This window comes from Scyliorhinus canicula, chromosome 15, assembly GCF_902713615.1.
Source record: "Scyliorhinus canicula chromosome 15, sScyCan1.1, whole genome shotgun sequence".
NCBI lineage: Eukaryota > Metazoa > Chordata > Chondrichthyes > Carcharhiniformes > Scyliorhinidae > Scyliorhinus > Scyliorhinus canicula.
In genome coordinates this window covers 96,016,535-96,032,000 of record NC_052160.1, presented here as the reverse complement: position 1 = coordinate 96,032,000, position 15,466 = coordinate 96,016,535, and the positions used below count along the sequence as shown (strand labels likewise).

Genomic DNA, 15,466 nt, shown 5'->3' with positions numbered 1-15,466 from the left:
CGAACCAAACCAGGAATCGAACCCGGGTCCCTGGTATTATGAAGCAATAGGCTAATGACTATGCTACCGTGCCGCCCATATGGGCGCTGGATGTTACATGCAACTCTAATTTCCTCATTTCTACTGTGTCCAACATCTGTTTCATTTCCTTACAATGTTTTATATTTGTTTTGTCAGATGTGGCAGCAAACAACAATAAGAGGAGCTTAATGACAGGAGCTTCGACAAGGTGTGACGAGCTCCTGAACTGCCAGTGTGCTATATGGTTTACCTTTGTAATTACCTACGGTAATAGAGCAGCTTTATCATTTGTTCAGTATAGTGAACGAGGGTACAGGTGGTGGTGTTGATTGGATTTGGGACCGGTTCAGCTCAGTTGACTGGACAGTTGGTTTATGTAGCAGAGTGAAGCCAGCAATATGGATTCACTTCTCATACTGGCTGAGATTATTCACGAAGGCCCACCTTCTAAACCTTGCCCCTCACCTGAAGTGTAGTGATCCAAAGGTCAAATCATCACCAGTCAGCTCTCCGCCTCAAAGGGAAAACAGCCTACGGTCATCTGGACTTACTTTACTATTGACTATGACGAGTATAATGGGGAGGCAGTGGCGGAGTGGTATTGTCGCTGGACTAGTTAACCAGGTATTTACTTTGTTTGTTTGGCCCTTGTTCCACGCTGTATCCAATCACTATTTGTCAATGTACTATTTGTCAATGTAATGTTGATTATTCTTTTTGTCCACTGTGTACTTGGCTGCAGAAAAATACTGGGTCCCTGGAGCCGTCAGGCGGAGTAGGTTCTTGATTAATAAGGGAATCAGGAGTTACGGGAGTAGGAGAATGGGGATATCAGCCATGATTGAATGGGGGAGCACTCAATGGTCCAAAGGGCCTAATTCTGCTCCTATGTCTTATGGTTTAATGTTTCTGTTGGCTGAACGCTTAAGTAGTAATCACAAATATGCGATAAACCAGGGATCATTGTTTGCATCAGCATTTGGGGGATTTTTTCACTCAATTGAACACGTTGGAGGTGATTCAAATCGATATTGCATGTTATTAAAATGTTCTTGCAGCCTTTGGTTTGGTAACGTGATGAATGCGTTGCATCATGAGGTGCTTTATTGATCCCAGGCTTTAACCAGGCAGGAGAAGAAGCCCCGTCCGTCCCCAGTGCACAGGCTTCGCTTTCTCCTTGGAGCCAATGAGAATTGGGCTGTGGGCGGGGCTCGCAGCACGACCAATCCCGGACGCCGATGCTCAGCTGGTGCGTGTCTGGCCGCTGGCCAATGGGCACCTTTGATAGTGTTGGCGGCTGCCGAGTCGAGTCTGGGTGCTGGAACGGGAAAGCGGGAGCTATCGTGGGGTCGCGCCGTCTCGGCTCCGGGGCCTGACCGGGGGAAGAAGAAGTAGGTGGAGAAGTTGCTTTGGTCCTTCCGATTGCAGACAGCTGGGCGAAAGAGGCGGCTGAAGCTGAGCGGCATCCGGAGTGATTGGACCGGGTTGACTGGCCGGCCGGCTGATTGGGGCAGGTACAACCTCCAGTAAACGTATTTCAGGGGGAACCAGTGATTGAATCGTCTTTCCGGCATTGGCTTGATAAAATTGTGCATGTTGGGCTGTGAGTAGTAAGTAGTCTCTTGACTAGCTGGTGCTTGCACCATGGAATATATTTTATCAGCAATATCCTTATCCAGGAAGGTTGATGAAACTTTGCAGCTCAAGGAAATGAGAGATTTTCTTTTCGCCCGCAATGATTGTATTTCTATTTGTATAGTTGGACTTTTCAGTTGATCTCAATTGGTACTTGATATGGGTTTCCTCTGCAACCTCCCACCAGGGAGTTTTCACAGGAGGTGCCTGATGAGTCACGTTAATTTAAAGAAAAATCGAATAGGTCTTCATAAAATTAATCCTCATGGGGGGGATTAGGATTTGTGGAAGATTATTAATTGTTAATATTTTTTTAATTGTGAGGGGTGGGCAGTGAAATGCTTGGATGTCGAGCCGGATTTGCATTGAATACCACTTTCAACACAACCCTAATTTCCTATCTCCTTAAATTTGAGGATGTGCCCTGGACCAGTATATACCTGCATGTAGGCCTGACCAGACAGTAGTGGATTCACTTCCTTGAAAGGAACCGGTGAACCAGTGAATTTTTCCTAGAATACAACAGCTTTTGTGGTAATTTTTGTGATGCCAGCCTGATGTTGCGGCCAGCATTTCCTCTGACCAAAGCCACTGCAAACCTCTGAGACCATGTTATGTCCAGCCTGTCAGAGCAAATAACGCATAATTCCAGCAGGCTGGGGGCATTTAAAGCCTGCAGAACAGATCCAATCTGGAAGAAGAGTTGGAATCACTGGTTGGTATTGTCATGTCCCTTTATGCTTTCTGTAAATAGTTTTTGCCTCTAAATAAATTCTGTTGCTGTTATCCGCTGATGGTTGTCTGGAGTTCCTGTTATCACATTGGCGATGAGATAGAAGGAACTGATTGCGGAACAGGCTTTCTAGTCCCAGTTCCAAGTTGTTTTCAGTGCCAGGTGGAAGGAGCATCGGCATGACACTTTTTTGTAAGTTTGAACTTATCAATGCAGATGAGGAGGATTGGGTGCAATAAGTGGGGCGTATGCGTAGCTTTTTCAGAGAAAACTGCATTGAGAGGGATGAAAGGCAAATAATTATTTTGCTCACGGTCTGTGGCACTCAGACCTACAATGTAATAAGAAACCTGACATACCCTGAGGCCCCGATTCTGAATAATTTAATGATCTTGTGGAATTAATTCAAAGTCACTATCAGCCAAAATCCTCTAACGTCCTGTAGGGGTATAAATTCAATCAGGAGGGCCACGAGTTAATCCGTTGTGATTTTTATGGCTGGCTTGAGAAAGTTGGTGGAATATTGTGATACATAGAACATAGAACATTACAGCGCAGTACAGGCCCTTCGGCCCTCGATGTTGCGCCGTCCTGTGAAGTCCCTCTACACTATTCCCTTATCGTCCATATGCCTATCCAATGACCATTTGAATGCGTTTAGTGTTGGCGAGTCCACTACTGTTGCAGGCAGGGCATTCCACGCCCTTACTACTCTGAGTAAAGAACCTACCTGACATCTGTCCTATATCTATAAGCTATGTCCCCTCATGCTGGACGGCATCATCTGAGGAAAAAGGCTCTCACTGTCCACCCTATCTAATCCTCTGATCATCTTGTATGCCTCAATTAAGTCACCTCCTAATCTTCTCTCTAACGAAAACAGCCTCAAGTCCTTCAGCCTTTCCTCATAAGATCTTCCCTCCATACCAGGCAACATCCTTGTAAATCTCCTCTGTACCCTTTCCAATGCTTCCACATCCTTACTATAATGTGGTGACCAGAACTGCACGCAATACTCCAAATGCGGCGCCACCAGAGTTTTGTACAACTGCAGCATGACCTCATGGCTCCGAAACTCAATTCCTCTACCAATAAAAGCTAACACACGTACGCCTTCTTAACAACCCTCTCAATGTCCTGAAATCAGTTACATTACAGGCTGGTATGTGGGGTGAATAATGTGGCTATTAAGAAGTTGCTGGCAGAACCAGAGTTGAATCTAAGGGTGAAGGAGATAGCTGTATCCATGAAGGTGGCTGAGAAAGTCGCCCAGGAATTGCAAAATGTGCCTGGGAGTGAAGTCCACCAGTTGGAGCAAGGGCCACAAATAACAGCACCAGGAACAAAGCTCACTGTGCAGGTAGGGGAAGATTCGCCCACACGGAGAGACCTGGGGCAGGAACCGCTGCCTTGAATGAGTGGCAGACCCCCCCCCCCCCCCCCCCCCCCCCCCCCCCCCCCCACCCCGTGCGGTGAAAGAGGTCACTTGAGGCATGGATGCAGAGACGAGGAGAGCCGTCTCGTCTCAGGAATAGGGAAAAAAACTGGCAGCTGTTCACAATATGGCGGAATACCAGTCAACTGAGTGGAACATGTTAAAATTGAATCGCATTGACATGGACAGAGTGGCTCCAATATCTGTAGAGCTACTTGTCAATGGATGCCTTTCACAGATGGAAGTAGACTGTTAGGGGGAACACTGTTAGGGGGAACAAGTTTATCATTGCTTGAAAGACAGGATCCAACCGTTTGAGATTGAAGAACACTGGCCTTGTTAGCCACTTATACAGGGGAGGTGCTAAATATCAAGGGGACAGTGGTGGTTCCAGTAACATATGGGCAGCAGTTGTCAAAAGTGAACAGTGCTTGAGCTTAATGGGGCACGACTGGTTCCAACATAAAATTGAATTAGGTGGAAATATTCAAACTGGGCGAGGGGGACCTGGTATGACGTTATCCAAAAGTATTTTTGGGTCTTCTCGGATGAACCCCATGGTAGGCTTATGCAGAAAGTAAGGAGGCATGGGATAGTGGGAAATTTGGCCAGTTGGATAACAAACTGGCTAACCGATAGAAGACAGAGAGTGGTGGTGGATGGCAAATATTCAGCCTGGAGCCCAGTTATCAGTGGCGTACCGCAGGGATCAGTTCTGGGTCCTCTGCTGTTTGTGATTTTCATTAACGACTTGGATGAGGGAGTTGAAGGGTGGGTCAGTAAATTTGCAGATGATACGAAGATTTGTGGAATTGTGGATAGTGAGGAGGGCTGTTGTCGGCTTCAAAGAGACATAGATAGAATGCAGAGCTGGGCTGAGAAGTGGCAGATGGAGTTTAACCCTGACAAGTGTGAGGTTGTCCATTTTGGAAGGACAAATATGAATGCGGAATACAGGGTTAATGGTAGGGTTCTTGGCAATGTGGAGGAGCAGAGAGATCTTTGGGTCTATGTTCATAGATCTTTGAAAGTTGCCATTCAAGTGGATAGAGCTGTGAAGAAGGCCTATGGTGTGCTAGCGTTCATTAGCAGAGGGATTGAATTTAAGAGCCGTGAGGTGATGATGCAGCTGTACAAAACCTTGGTCAGGCCACATTTGGAGTAGTGTGTGCAGTTCTGGTCACCTCATTTTAGGAAGGATGTGGAAGCTTTGGAAAAGGTGCAAAGGAGATTTACCAGGATGTTGCCTGGAATGGAGAGTAGGTCATACGAGGAAAGGTTGAGGGTGCTAGGCCTTTTCTCATTAGAACGGAGAAGGATGAGGGGCGACTTGATAGAGGTTTATAAGATCATTAGGGGAGTAGATAGAGTAGACAGTCAGAGACTTTTTCCCCGGTGGAACACACCATTACAAGGGGACATAAATTTAAGATAAATGGTGGAAGATATAGGGGGGATGTCAGAGGTAGGTTCTTTACCCAGAGAGTAGTGGGGGCATGGAATGCACTGCCTGTGGAAGTAGTTGAGTCGGAAAAGTTAGGGACCTTCAAGCGGCTATTGGATAGGTACATGGATTAGGGTAGAATAATGGAGTGTAGGTTAACTTCTTAAGGGCAGCACGGTAGCATTGTGGATAGCACAATTGCTTCACAGCTCCAGGGTCCCAAGTTCGATTTCGACTTGGGTCGCTGTCTGTGTGGAGTCTGCACATCCTCCCCGTGACTGCGTGGGTTTCCTCCGGGTACTCCGGTTTCCTCCCACAGTCCAAAGATGTGCAGGTTGGGTGGATTGGCCATGAAAAATTGTCCAAAATTCTATGATTAACCTAGGACAAAAGTTCGGCGCAACATCGTGGGCCGAAGGGCCTGTTCTGTGCTGTATTTTTCTATTTAATCTATTAACTGGGGAGGGGAAGATAAAGTGGTTCCGAGCGAAAATATATGCAGACCCTGAGGCCACACCAAGATTTTATATGGCCAAACTAGCCCCTTTATTGGGTGAGGGTGTTGATAGACGCTCACTCGAACTGGATGGATTTGTACCAGACAAAGTCAACTACATCTTTCGCGACCCTCAAGCGGTTAAGTCAGTGTTCATGGCGTACCCGAGGTATTCATTTCGGACAATGTTACCACGTTTACTGGTACAGAATTCCAGCAGTTTGTCTTTCAGCGGGATCCGGCATATGAAATCGGCAAGTTGGTTGAAAGCTAGGATGGGATTTCATCATTGTGTTGATGTTTGCAGTCAACCAGGAAGTGCCATTGAGGTGGGCTGTCATCAATTTGTACGGTGTGGAGTGTGCTCTAGTAGAGGCGAGTGCATGGGTTTTTGTTTTGAGGTCCTGTGCCACTGGGAATACTTCACTAGCTGTCAGCTGGTAGTGTTCTTTGAGGAAGATTTCTTTTTCACTCTGACATCTGGAGGTTCAATGAGCCCGAGTGCAGGAGGCCACTTTAAACTTGTAGGTCTCCATTCCAGAAATAATCCTCATGAGTTCCCAGAGGCGGATAAGTTCCTGAGTCAGGTTGTGCAGCAATACTCTGCTGGATAGATCAAGGTGGGTGCAGAAGTGCAGTGTTGCCCAGTTGGCACCTGCTAATTTCCGTATGAAATTCATCTTGACCTCGACTTAGTGCCCTGGAGGTGTTGCTGGAAGGTTAATGTGCAGTAGAGTGATACCCAAGTATTTTGGCACTAGGTTGTGGGTGTGGGCTCGGCCATAGAACTGGGCATGAGGTCTTTCCTTAGTGTTGTTCAGGTGGAAGGCTGAAGTGGCAGTCTTGGCAGCATTTAGTCAGTTTTTCATATTCTGAATTAAGCTTCCAATGAACATAGATCTTTATTGAATGTTTTCTCAATGTCCTGAGCTACTTTAGCTTGGAAAACCAGGGCCAGATAATCAACACGTGTGAAGAGCCTATAATGACGTTAAGAGATAGAGGTTTCTGATATTTATGTTGAAGAGGTTTGGTGTGAGGACTGATCCAGTCTGTGGGCAGCTGATTTGACCTCCCCAAGGTGCGTGTCAAACTGAGGATTGCAGATCAGGGAGTTGATTTGTTGTAGTATTTTCATACAGCAGATGATTTTCAAGAGTTTCAGCAGCATGCCTGTGTGTCACATTGTGTTATACGCACATGATAAGGCAGCTCCTGCTTTCTGGAGACTGGCCTTCAAATACGTGAGGTCAGTGTCACAACCTGTTTGGAACAGTTGCAGTTGGTTTGAAAATCTGCCTCTTGGTGGGGGCCTCGTGCTTCCGAAGTGGGACTCTGTATTTCCTTGTGTAAATTTCAAGATGGTGTTTGGGATATTTTCATAATCCTAGTAATTATAGGAGTTAGTCAACCATGGTAATATCACAGCTGATGATGAACTGCTACATAGACAACAGGAGCAGAAAACCTGGAAGATTGTTTCCCATCCCATGACACTCAGGTTGGTTGTGGTGCTCCATAACAAAAGAAGAGTCATAGAATTTACAGTGCAGAAGGAGGCCATTCGGCCCATCGTGCCTGCACCGGCTCCTGGAAAGAGCACCCTACCCAAGGTTAACACCTCCACTCTATCCACATAACCCAGTAACCCCACCCAACACTAAGGGCAATTTTGGACACTAAGGGCAATTTATCATGGCCAATCCACCTAACCTGCACATCTTTGGACTGTGGGAGGAAACCGGAGCACCCGGAGGAAACCCACACACACACGGGGAGGATGTGCTCCGCACAGACAGTGACCCAAGCCAGAATCGAACCTGGGACCCTGGAGCTGTGAAGCGATTGTGCTATCCACAATGCTACCGTGCCCACAGAACTTGCATTTATACAATCTCTTTCAAGGCCTCCAGACATTTGAAAACTTATTTAAATTCTAAAGTGGCAATGCAGTCTGTGTTGTTTGGAAACGCTACAGTTGATTTGTACACAGCAAGCTTCTGCGAACAGCAGTGTGATAGTGAACAGATATGTGTTTTTCTAAAAGCGATTTTGGTTGACAAATCAACATGGACACTGGGGAGAACTCTCATCAGCTTCTTCAAAATTCAGCCGTGGGATCTTTGACATCCACCTGAGAGATTTGGTAATTTACTATTTTGTCCAAAATGTTCCTCTGACTGCACTGCACTGGAGTATCAGCACAGATTTTTGTGCTCCATTTTCTGGAGTGGAAAGAACTGACTTTAAACTGACCCCAAATTTGAGCTCTATTGTCCTATGCAGATTTTTGATGGACAGTGGAGTTGAGGTAGAGTGCAAAGTCGAGTTGAGACATAACCAGATCAGACATGATCATATTGAATGGTGGAACAGGCATAAGGGCCGAATGGTCTACTCCTATGTTTCAATAAAGATACAAGTAGCAACTTCTGAAGATTCCAAGTAAACTGTTCAGCTCTCTTTTTGACTACAGTTCATAGAATCCCTATAATGCAGAAGGAGGCCATTCGACCCATGGAGTCTGCAACAATCCTCCGAAAGAGCACCCTAACTAGGAATGGGCCCAATCCCCACCCTATCACTGTAATCCCACCAGCTGTTGGACATATTATGAGCAATTTAGGATGTTCAATTCGCCTAACCTGCACATCTTTGGACGGTGGGAGGAAACTGGATCACCTGATCAACTGAACCCCATGCAGACAAGGGAAGAATGTGCAAACTCTACGCAGTCTCCTGAAGTCAGAATTTAACCCAAGTCCTGTCTGTGAAGCAGCAGTGCTAACCACTGTGCTACCGTGCTGCCCCAATTGTTGGTGGAAGAGGGTAAAAAGATCCCCATTATTTTCAAGACATGTGCAAAATGAGTGTGAGGAAGTAATAGTTGATGCTTCAAATAACTTGCAAGCCATCATTTTGAGGCAGTTACAAGCTGCTGATGACCGCCAAACCAAAAGAATCTCAGTGAGCACCATCTGAATTCGGAAGCTGTTGCAATTCCTAATTCCCTTCAACCACATTGTTTCCATGGCTGTTTTATTCTGAGTGATGATGCTGCTATGTTTGTTGTTGTGATGAGGTTTAATGAGTTGAATTACCTATCTTGGCTCTTGCTTGTTCTTATTACCAGTTACTAAGTTTGTGAGAGACAGCATTAGTTTAGACGAGCCTTGCCTGACCTGGCAAGGGGAACCAGTGATGCAGAATAATGGTAAACAATAGAGTTACTATATATTTGTGTAGGATTCAAATGGATGCAAAACCAGTTTGCTGCTGAGACTAAAGAAATAGCATACCGCTATTAATTATGCATGTTATTAAATTACTGTTGTGCTTTTTTGTGTTACCCATATTTTGTAGCTCATTTTTGAAAGGTCATGGAATATCATTGCCTGATAAATGCACGATGCGATACTTTGTTCACATAATTGCCCCTTGTACAAGTTCAGTGAATACGTGGGAGCAGTGAAAAACGGTTGACATAAGCTGATGGGTTTTTATTTTTTAAAATATCACGGCCTCCCTGATGCTGCTCATGTGCCTGTAAACACATTTATTTCAATATTATGAACATTGCTATTAGGTGGAATATCCAGCGTTAAGGTTATTTTATGTTGTATTTTTGCTTTAAAATTTTGCTTGCAACTTGTTTTTGTAGATTGACAACAGTCATTTGGGCCAACTGGGCTGCACCATGGCTTCAGGTGGTGGTGATGAAAACCCTTTTAGGACAAATCCAGCTAAAGCGCATAAGAATCATTGTAGGCGGCCATCAACACCAGTCACAGGTGAGTTCTAACCTTTTTCATAACTAAAAAGATAGTGAATCATTTGATTTACCTGATTAATTTATTAGGGGAAGAGTCTGAAAAACCCAATTGCCTGTTGACTTCCTTGTGAAAATAGAGGAACACAAACTGGTGACATGCTTCATAAAAGTTCACATGGTAAGCAAAATACATTGTGTAATTTGGATTTTAGTTGGACCCCAAAGCTTTAAATTATATCTACTTAAATCTCTTTATTTTTCCAATGCGCTAAAAGATACTTTATAATTTTTCTAATGTATCATGTATGCTGTGGTGCCCCAGATCTATGATATGTTTGTATTCTGTTCATATGTTATCCCACAGATCATTTTTGATTTGCAATCCTTGCAGTAAGTGTAAGTGAGCATTTAGTTGCAAGGTGATCACGACAGAATCACCTTGTCGTGATAGCTTGCCATTTGTTGTCTGGTGCAATGCATGAAGGATGGTCACTTCAAAGTACCAAATGGTATGAAACCATGCAGCAAAACAAGTTGAAGCGTTCATAGGATGCAGAACAGACGAAAACTTGAATCCTCCAAAGAGGAATAATATTTGGTGGGGCAGGGACTACCTTTTATTTTACATATAATAGGTATAATTGTTAAAAGATCCAAACTGTTACTAGTTCTGTAAGTGCACAGTTTCTAACGGCTTTAATTACCTAGGGTCTCACAATTGAGATGGGCTTCCTAGTCTGAAATTCCTAGTATTCGAGGACAAACCCTATTTAATGTGCCAACTTTAAAAAACCAAAAAAAAATGTCAGTTCATTAAAACTCCTGACAAATTGGTTTTTAATTCCAACTGATACGTGAGCATGCTTGCAGTTGTGGTTTTTGTCTCACTTTCACAGGACAGGGGTATGCTTAGTGGCTCCTTCAATACTACTATTAACTTGAGTTGATTCAGTTAATGTTGGTCAGCTGGATTTGCAGTATTTTGAGATCCATAATTCTCTTTTGGCCAATTTGACAGTTCAGCATGCTTCCAATCAGGAAGCTGCTTTTGTAAGCTTTTTACAAATCACCTCCCACAAACGTACACCTGTTAATAATGTACAAGAACCATGATGTATTCTGCGATGTTTACAGGGCGCCAATACCTGGTCAATTAAAAGTTCTGTTGCCGTTTCAGCATTGAAAGTATGCAACAGATCCAGGGTAATGTGCTCTATGCTGGAATGGTCTTTCTTTGTTCACTCCTCATGATTTATCTCTGCTTTTTGTCTGGTTCGGCAAAATAGGGAATCAATATGGTTAAAGATTTTCATCCTGGGTCTTCTATATAGTTCCAATGCGTTTAATTCTTTTGTTTGCCATGTTGGAGCAGTGTAGTTCGGGGAAAAGCTCAACTAACCTCTTCACACTAACTTCCTGTTTATGCCCACTTAGAACATGACTCATCAATAATGTACCTATGCCACGTAATTAAAATGTCTGTGTTGTGCTAAGAATGCTCTGCCATGTGAATGTGATATAGTGCATAGGAATTTTTTTGGCAACTTTTGTCCCATTTCAGTGTATGCTGCACATGTTTCTGTACTGGCTGGTATTAAGGATCAGCTCAACAGTGAATACTTGTGAGCTATTCAACTTCAGGGTTCACAACGGATGAGTCTAGTTCTAATTTTCACCTGATATCAGAAATAATAGGACAAATATGGAAATTTAAATGAGTTAGTCTTACTTCATTTGTAGAGTTCATAATGTAATTGGAAAGCCATGAGTTAATCGGAGACATTCAGCATTGAGTTGTTAAAGGTAGGTCATTGCTTGACTAATTGATTTGTTTTAGTGTGTAGATATTGTTTATTCAGATTTTCTTTTTTTTTTAAAGTATTTTTATTAAGGTTTTCAGAATTTTTCATAATAAAACAGTAGTAACCATAATAACAAAAGCAAACTAGTGAACATTAACGTAGTGCAAAAAGAGAATATACAATAGCAATTAAATAGACATTGCCCCATGCGACCCAGTCTTCCCACACCATCCCAATGAAGCACCCCCCCCCCCCCCCAACGGATTGCTGCTGCTGACATTTAAATTTTCCTCGCAAGTCGACGAACAGCTGCCACCTCCGAGAGAACCCAAGCGTAGACCCTCTTAAGGCAAACTTTATTTTCTCGAGGCTGAGAAACCCAGCCATGTCAGTAACCCAAGTCTCTACACTCGGGGGCTTTGAGTCCCTCCACATTAATAAAATCTGTCTCCGGGCTACTAGGTAGGTAAAGGCCAAGACGTCTGCCTCTTTCGCTCCTGGGTCTTCTGACACTCCAAAGATCGCTACCTCTGGACTCGGCACCACCCGTGTGTTAAGCACCTTGGTCATTGCTCTCGCGAACCCTTGCCAGAACACTAAGCTCTGGGCATGCCCAAAACATATGAACATGGTTTGAAGGGCTGCCCTTGCACCTCATACAACTATCTTCTACCCCAGAAAACCTGCTCATTCTCGCTGCCGTCATGTGTGCCCGGTGGACCACCTTAAATTGAATTAGACTGAGCCTGGCACAGGATGAGGAGGAATTAACCCTGCCCAGGACCTCTGCCCACAGACCTGCTTCCAACTCCTCACCTAGCTCCTCCTCCCACTTGCCCTTGAGCTCCTCCACCGGGGTTTCCTCCGCCATCTGTAATTCCTGGTAGATATCCGACACCCTCCCCTCCCCCACCCAGATGCCGGAGACGACCTTGTCCTGTATCCTCAGTGGTGGCAGTGTCGGAAAGGCTGCCACCACCTGTTTTTTTTAGGAAGGCTCGTACTTGCAGATATTTAAAGGCGTTTCCTGGCGGCAGATTAAATTTGTCCTCTAGCACCTTCAAACTGGGAAAGCTTTTGTCTATGAACAGATCTCCCATCCTTCTGATGCCTGACCTCTGCAAGCTCTGGAACCCACCATCCATCCTATCTGGGACAAACCTGTGGTTGTTACATATCGGGGTCCAGACCAACACTCCCTCCACCTTCTTGTACCTCCTCTACTGTCCCCAGATCTGCAGTAGTGCCACCACCACCGGACTTGTGGAGCAGTGGGTCGGCGAGAATGGCAAAGGAGCTGTTATCAAAGCTCCTAGACTAGTACCTTTACATGACCCCCCCCCCCCCCCCCCCAAACACCCCCATTGCCCACTTCCTAATCATAGCTATATTGGCCACCCAGTAGTGGTTGCGAAAGTTCGGCAGCGCCAACCCCCCCCCCCCCCCCCCCCCCCCCAAAAACTGTGCTCCAACAGCGCTCTCCTTGTGCGCGGGGTCTTATTTGCCCACACAAAGCCATTAATGGATCCTACTCACCCGCTTAAAAAAGGCCTTGGGGATGAAGACGGGGAGGCACAGAAAGACAAACAAAAATCTGGGGAGGACAGTCATTTTCATGGTCTGTACTCTCCCTGCCAGTGACAGCGGGAGCATGTCCCACCTTTTTAAGTCCCCTTCCATTTGCTCCACCAACTGGGTCAGGTTGAGCCTGTGCAGGGCATCCCATTTCCTGGCCACCTGTGTACCCAGGTAACGAAAACTTTTCTCTACCATCCTGAGCGGCAGCTCTTCCAGTCTCTCCTCCTGTCCCTTGGCCTGGATCACAAACCACTCGCTCTTTCCCATATTCAGTTTGTACCCTGAAAAAGTACCAAAATCCCTCAGAATCCGCAGAACCTCCCCCCCCCCCACCATCCCCTCCACAGGGTCCAAAATGTACAGGAGCAAATCATCCGTGTGTAGCAAGACATGATGTTCCACTCCTCCCCCGAACCAGTCCCCGCCAGTTCCTCGAGGCTCTCAGCGCCATAGCTAGTGGTTCTATAGCTAGGGCAAATAGTAACAGGGAGAGGGGACACCCCTGCCTCGTTTCCCGGTGAAGCTTGAAGTACCCCGACCTCAGCCGGTTTGTACATACACTTGCTACGGGCACCTGGTACAGCAATTTCACCCAGCCAATAAAGCCCTCACCAAACCCGAACCTCCCCAGCGTTTCCCAGCGGTACTCCCACTCCACCCGGTCAAAGGCTTTCTCTGCATCCATCGCTGTTACCACCTCCGCCTCCCCTCCCTCTGACAGCAGCATAATAATATTCCAAAGTCTCCGGAGATTTTCAAGAGGTGTTTGCTGAGTTGCCACATAATGAAATCTAAGATTTGGTATTAAAGGAATATAATGATGTAGATGGTTAGGGAGCAGGAAGCAAAGAATGGAGGTGTTCTGGACAGGCAGTATGTTGGCATTGATGTGCTTCAGAAGTCGGTAATGTGCCTGTATTTTTCCAGTTTGTACAAAATGATTTACACATTAACATTCTTAATACGTTTGGTGAGATTGGCAAAAATGTACAACTAGTTCAGAAAGCAGGGGCGGAATTCTCCGCAAGGCCCGACGGCGTCATGAAACTCGGTGAGGTTCACGACGGCGTCTGAGGCCGCTCCTGGCCCCCTATTCTCCCCCTCGCCCCCGGGGGGCTAGGAGGGCCGTGCTGTAAATCTCGGTCGCCGGGCCTTGTCGCTAGCGTCAAGGCCCAGCATGCCTAATTACATCAGCTGCGCATGCGAGGGTTGGCCGGTTCCAACCCGCGCGTGCGCGGCTGACGTCACAACGGATGACGGCTCAAACCCGCGCATGCGTGGTGGCCGTCTTCCCCTCCGCTGCGGTGGAGGGGAAATATTGCGTCCCTTTGAGATGCCGGCCCGACGATCGGTGGGCACCGATTGCGGGCCAGTCCCCTCCCGAGCACGGTCGTGGTGCTCATTCCCCTCTCCGCCCCCCCACAAGCCACAAAACAGCTTTCGGCACCATGTTCACTCCGGCAGCGACCAGGTGCGGTTGCCGGCGGCGTGAACCGGTCGGGAACGGCAGGTCGCTTGGCCCATCCGGGTCGGAGAATCGCGGGCCGCCGTGAAAAACGGCAGCCCACGATTCTCCGTGCGGCATGTCGCAAATCGCGACATGCCATTTTGAGGGGGGGGGGGGGGGGGGGGCGCTGGGAGAATCACGGGGCGTGCCAGAGCGGCCCTCCTGCGATTCTCCCACCCGGCGTGGGAGCGGAGAATCGCGCCCCAGGTTAGCAAAGTGAACCGATAGAAAGAGAGCTGAAATAGTGAATTTGAAAAAGAGAATAATGGAAGGACGTCTACTCGGAAGGATAGATCCTTCAGAGCGAAGGCATCTAAGATATTTTGGGATGCTGCTAACATAGTGGGTTGTACCTGTTCAATTCCCCTTTATTTTTATTTAAAAAAAAAAATAAGTTTAGAGTACCCAATTCTTTTTTTTCCAATTAAGGGGCAATTTAGATTGGCCAATCCACCTAGCTTGCACATCTTTGGGTTGTGGGGGTGAGACCCATGCAAACACGAGGAGAATGTACATACGCCACTTGGGGCAGTGACCTGGGGTCCTGGTTCAATTCCCTGACGAGAAACTGAATGAATGTTTGTTTATTCAGAATAGTACATGCAAAGATCTGTAAAAGGACATACAAAGATCTGTAAGTTGGGAGTATAGATATGAAACCCATTTAAAAAGTATGATTCTGGATTTTATACTGCTGGACAATGACCATGCCAGCAAAACAGAGAAAATGAATTAGGAGCTGCCTGTGCTGTAAATGTATTTAATTCATAAGTGTGTGTGAACATTTCCCGTTGTGCATATAAAAGTACCAGATAGCAGTTGGGAGCACTTGTGAGTGTTCTCTTTCCTAACATCAGCAACAATGTTACTTGCAGCATCTCACCCCTCGTGCTCTTTTTTTTTTTGCGCTCTCTCTCTCTCGCTCTCGCTCTTTATTGTCACAAGTAGGCTTATATTAATACTGCAATGAAGTTACTGTGAAAAGCCCCTAGTCACCACATTCTGGTGCCTGTTCAGGTACACGGGGATAATTCAGAATGTCT

The 15,466-nt window shown here is 46.0% G+C and overlaps 1 protein-coding gene across 3 annotated transcripts in view; it reads left to right on the top strand.

Annotated features, from left to right (window-relative positions):
* Positions 1 to 1,228: 1,228 nt before the first annotated feature.
* LOC119978682 (bcl-2 homologous antagonist/killer-like) overlaps positions 1,229 to 15,466 on the top strand; it is a 54,490-nt gene continuing 40,252 nt past the window's right edge. The window contains exons 1-2 of one of the 3 annotated variants that reach the window (XM_038820474.1): positions 1,229 to 1,535; positions 9,426 to 9,555. In XM_038820474.1, the coding sequence (XP_038676402.1) occupies positions 9,462 to 9,555 (94 nt within the window). In that variant the 5' untranslated portion in view covers positions 1,229 to 1,535; positions 9,426 to 9,461. Of the gene's footprint in view, positions 1,536 to 9,425; positions 9,556 to 9,625; positions 9,715 to 15,466 lie in introns of those variants that run through there. The other 2 variants (XM_038820472.1, XM_038820473.1) reach the window with 2 other exon arrangements.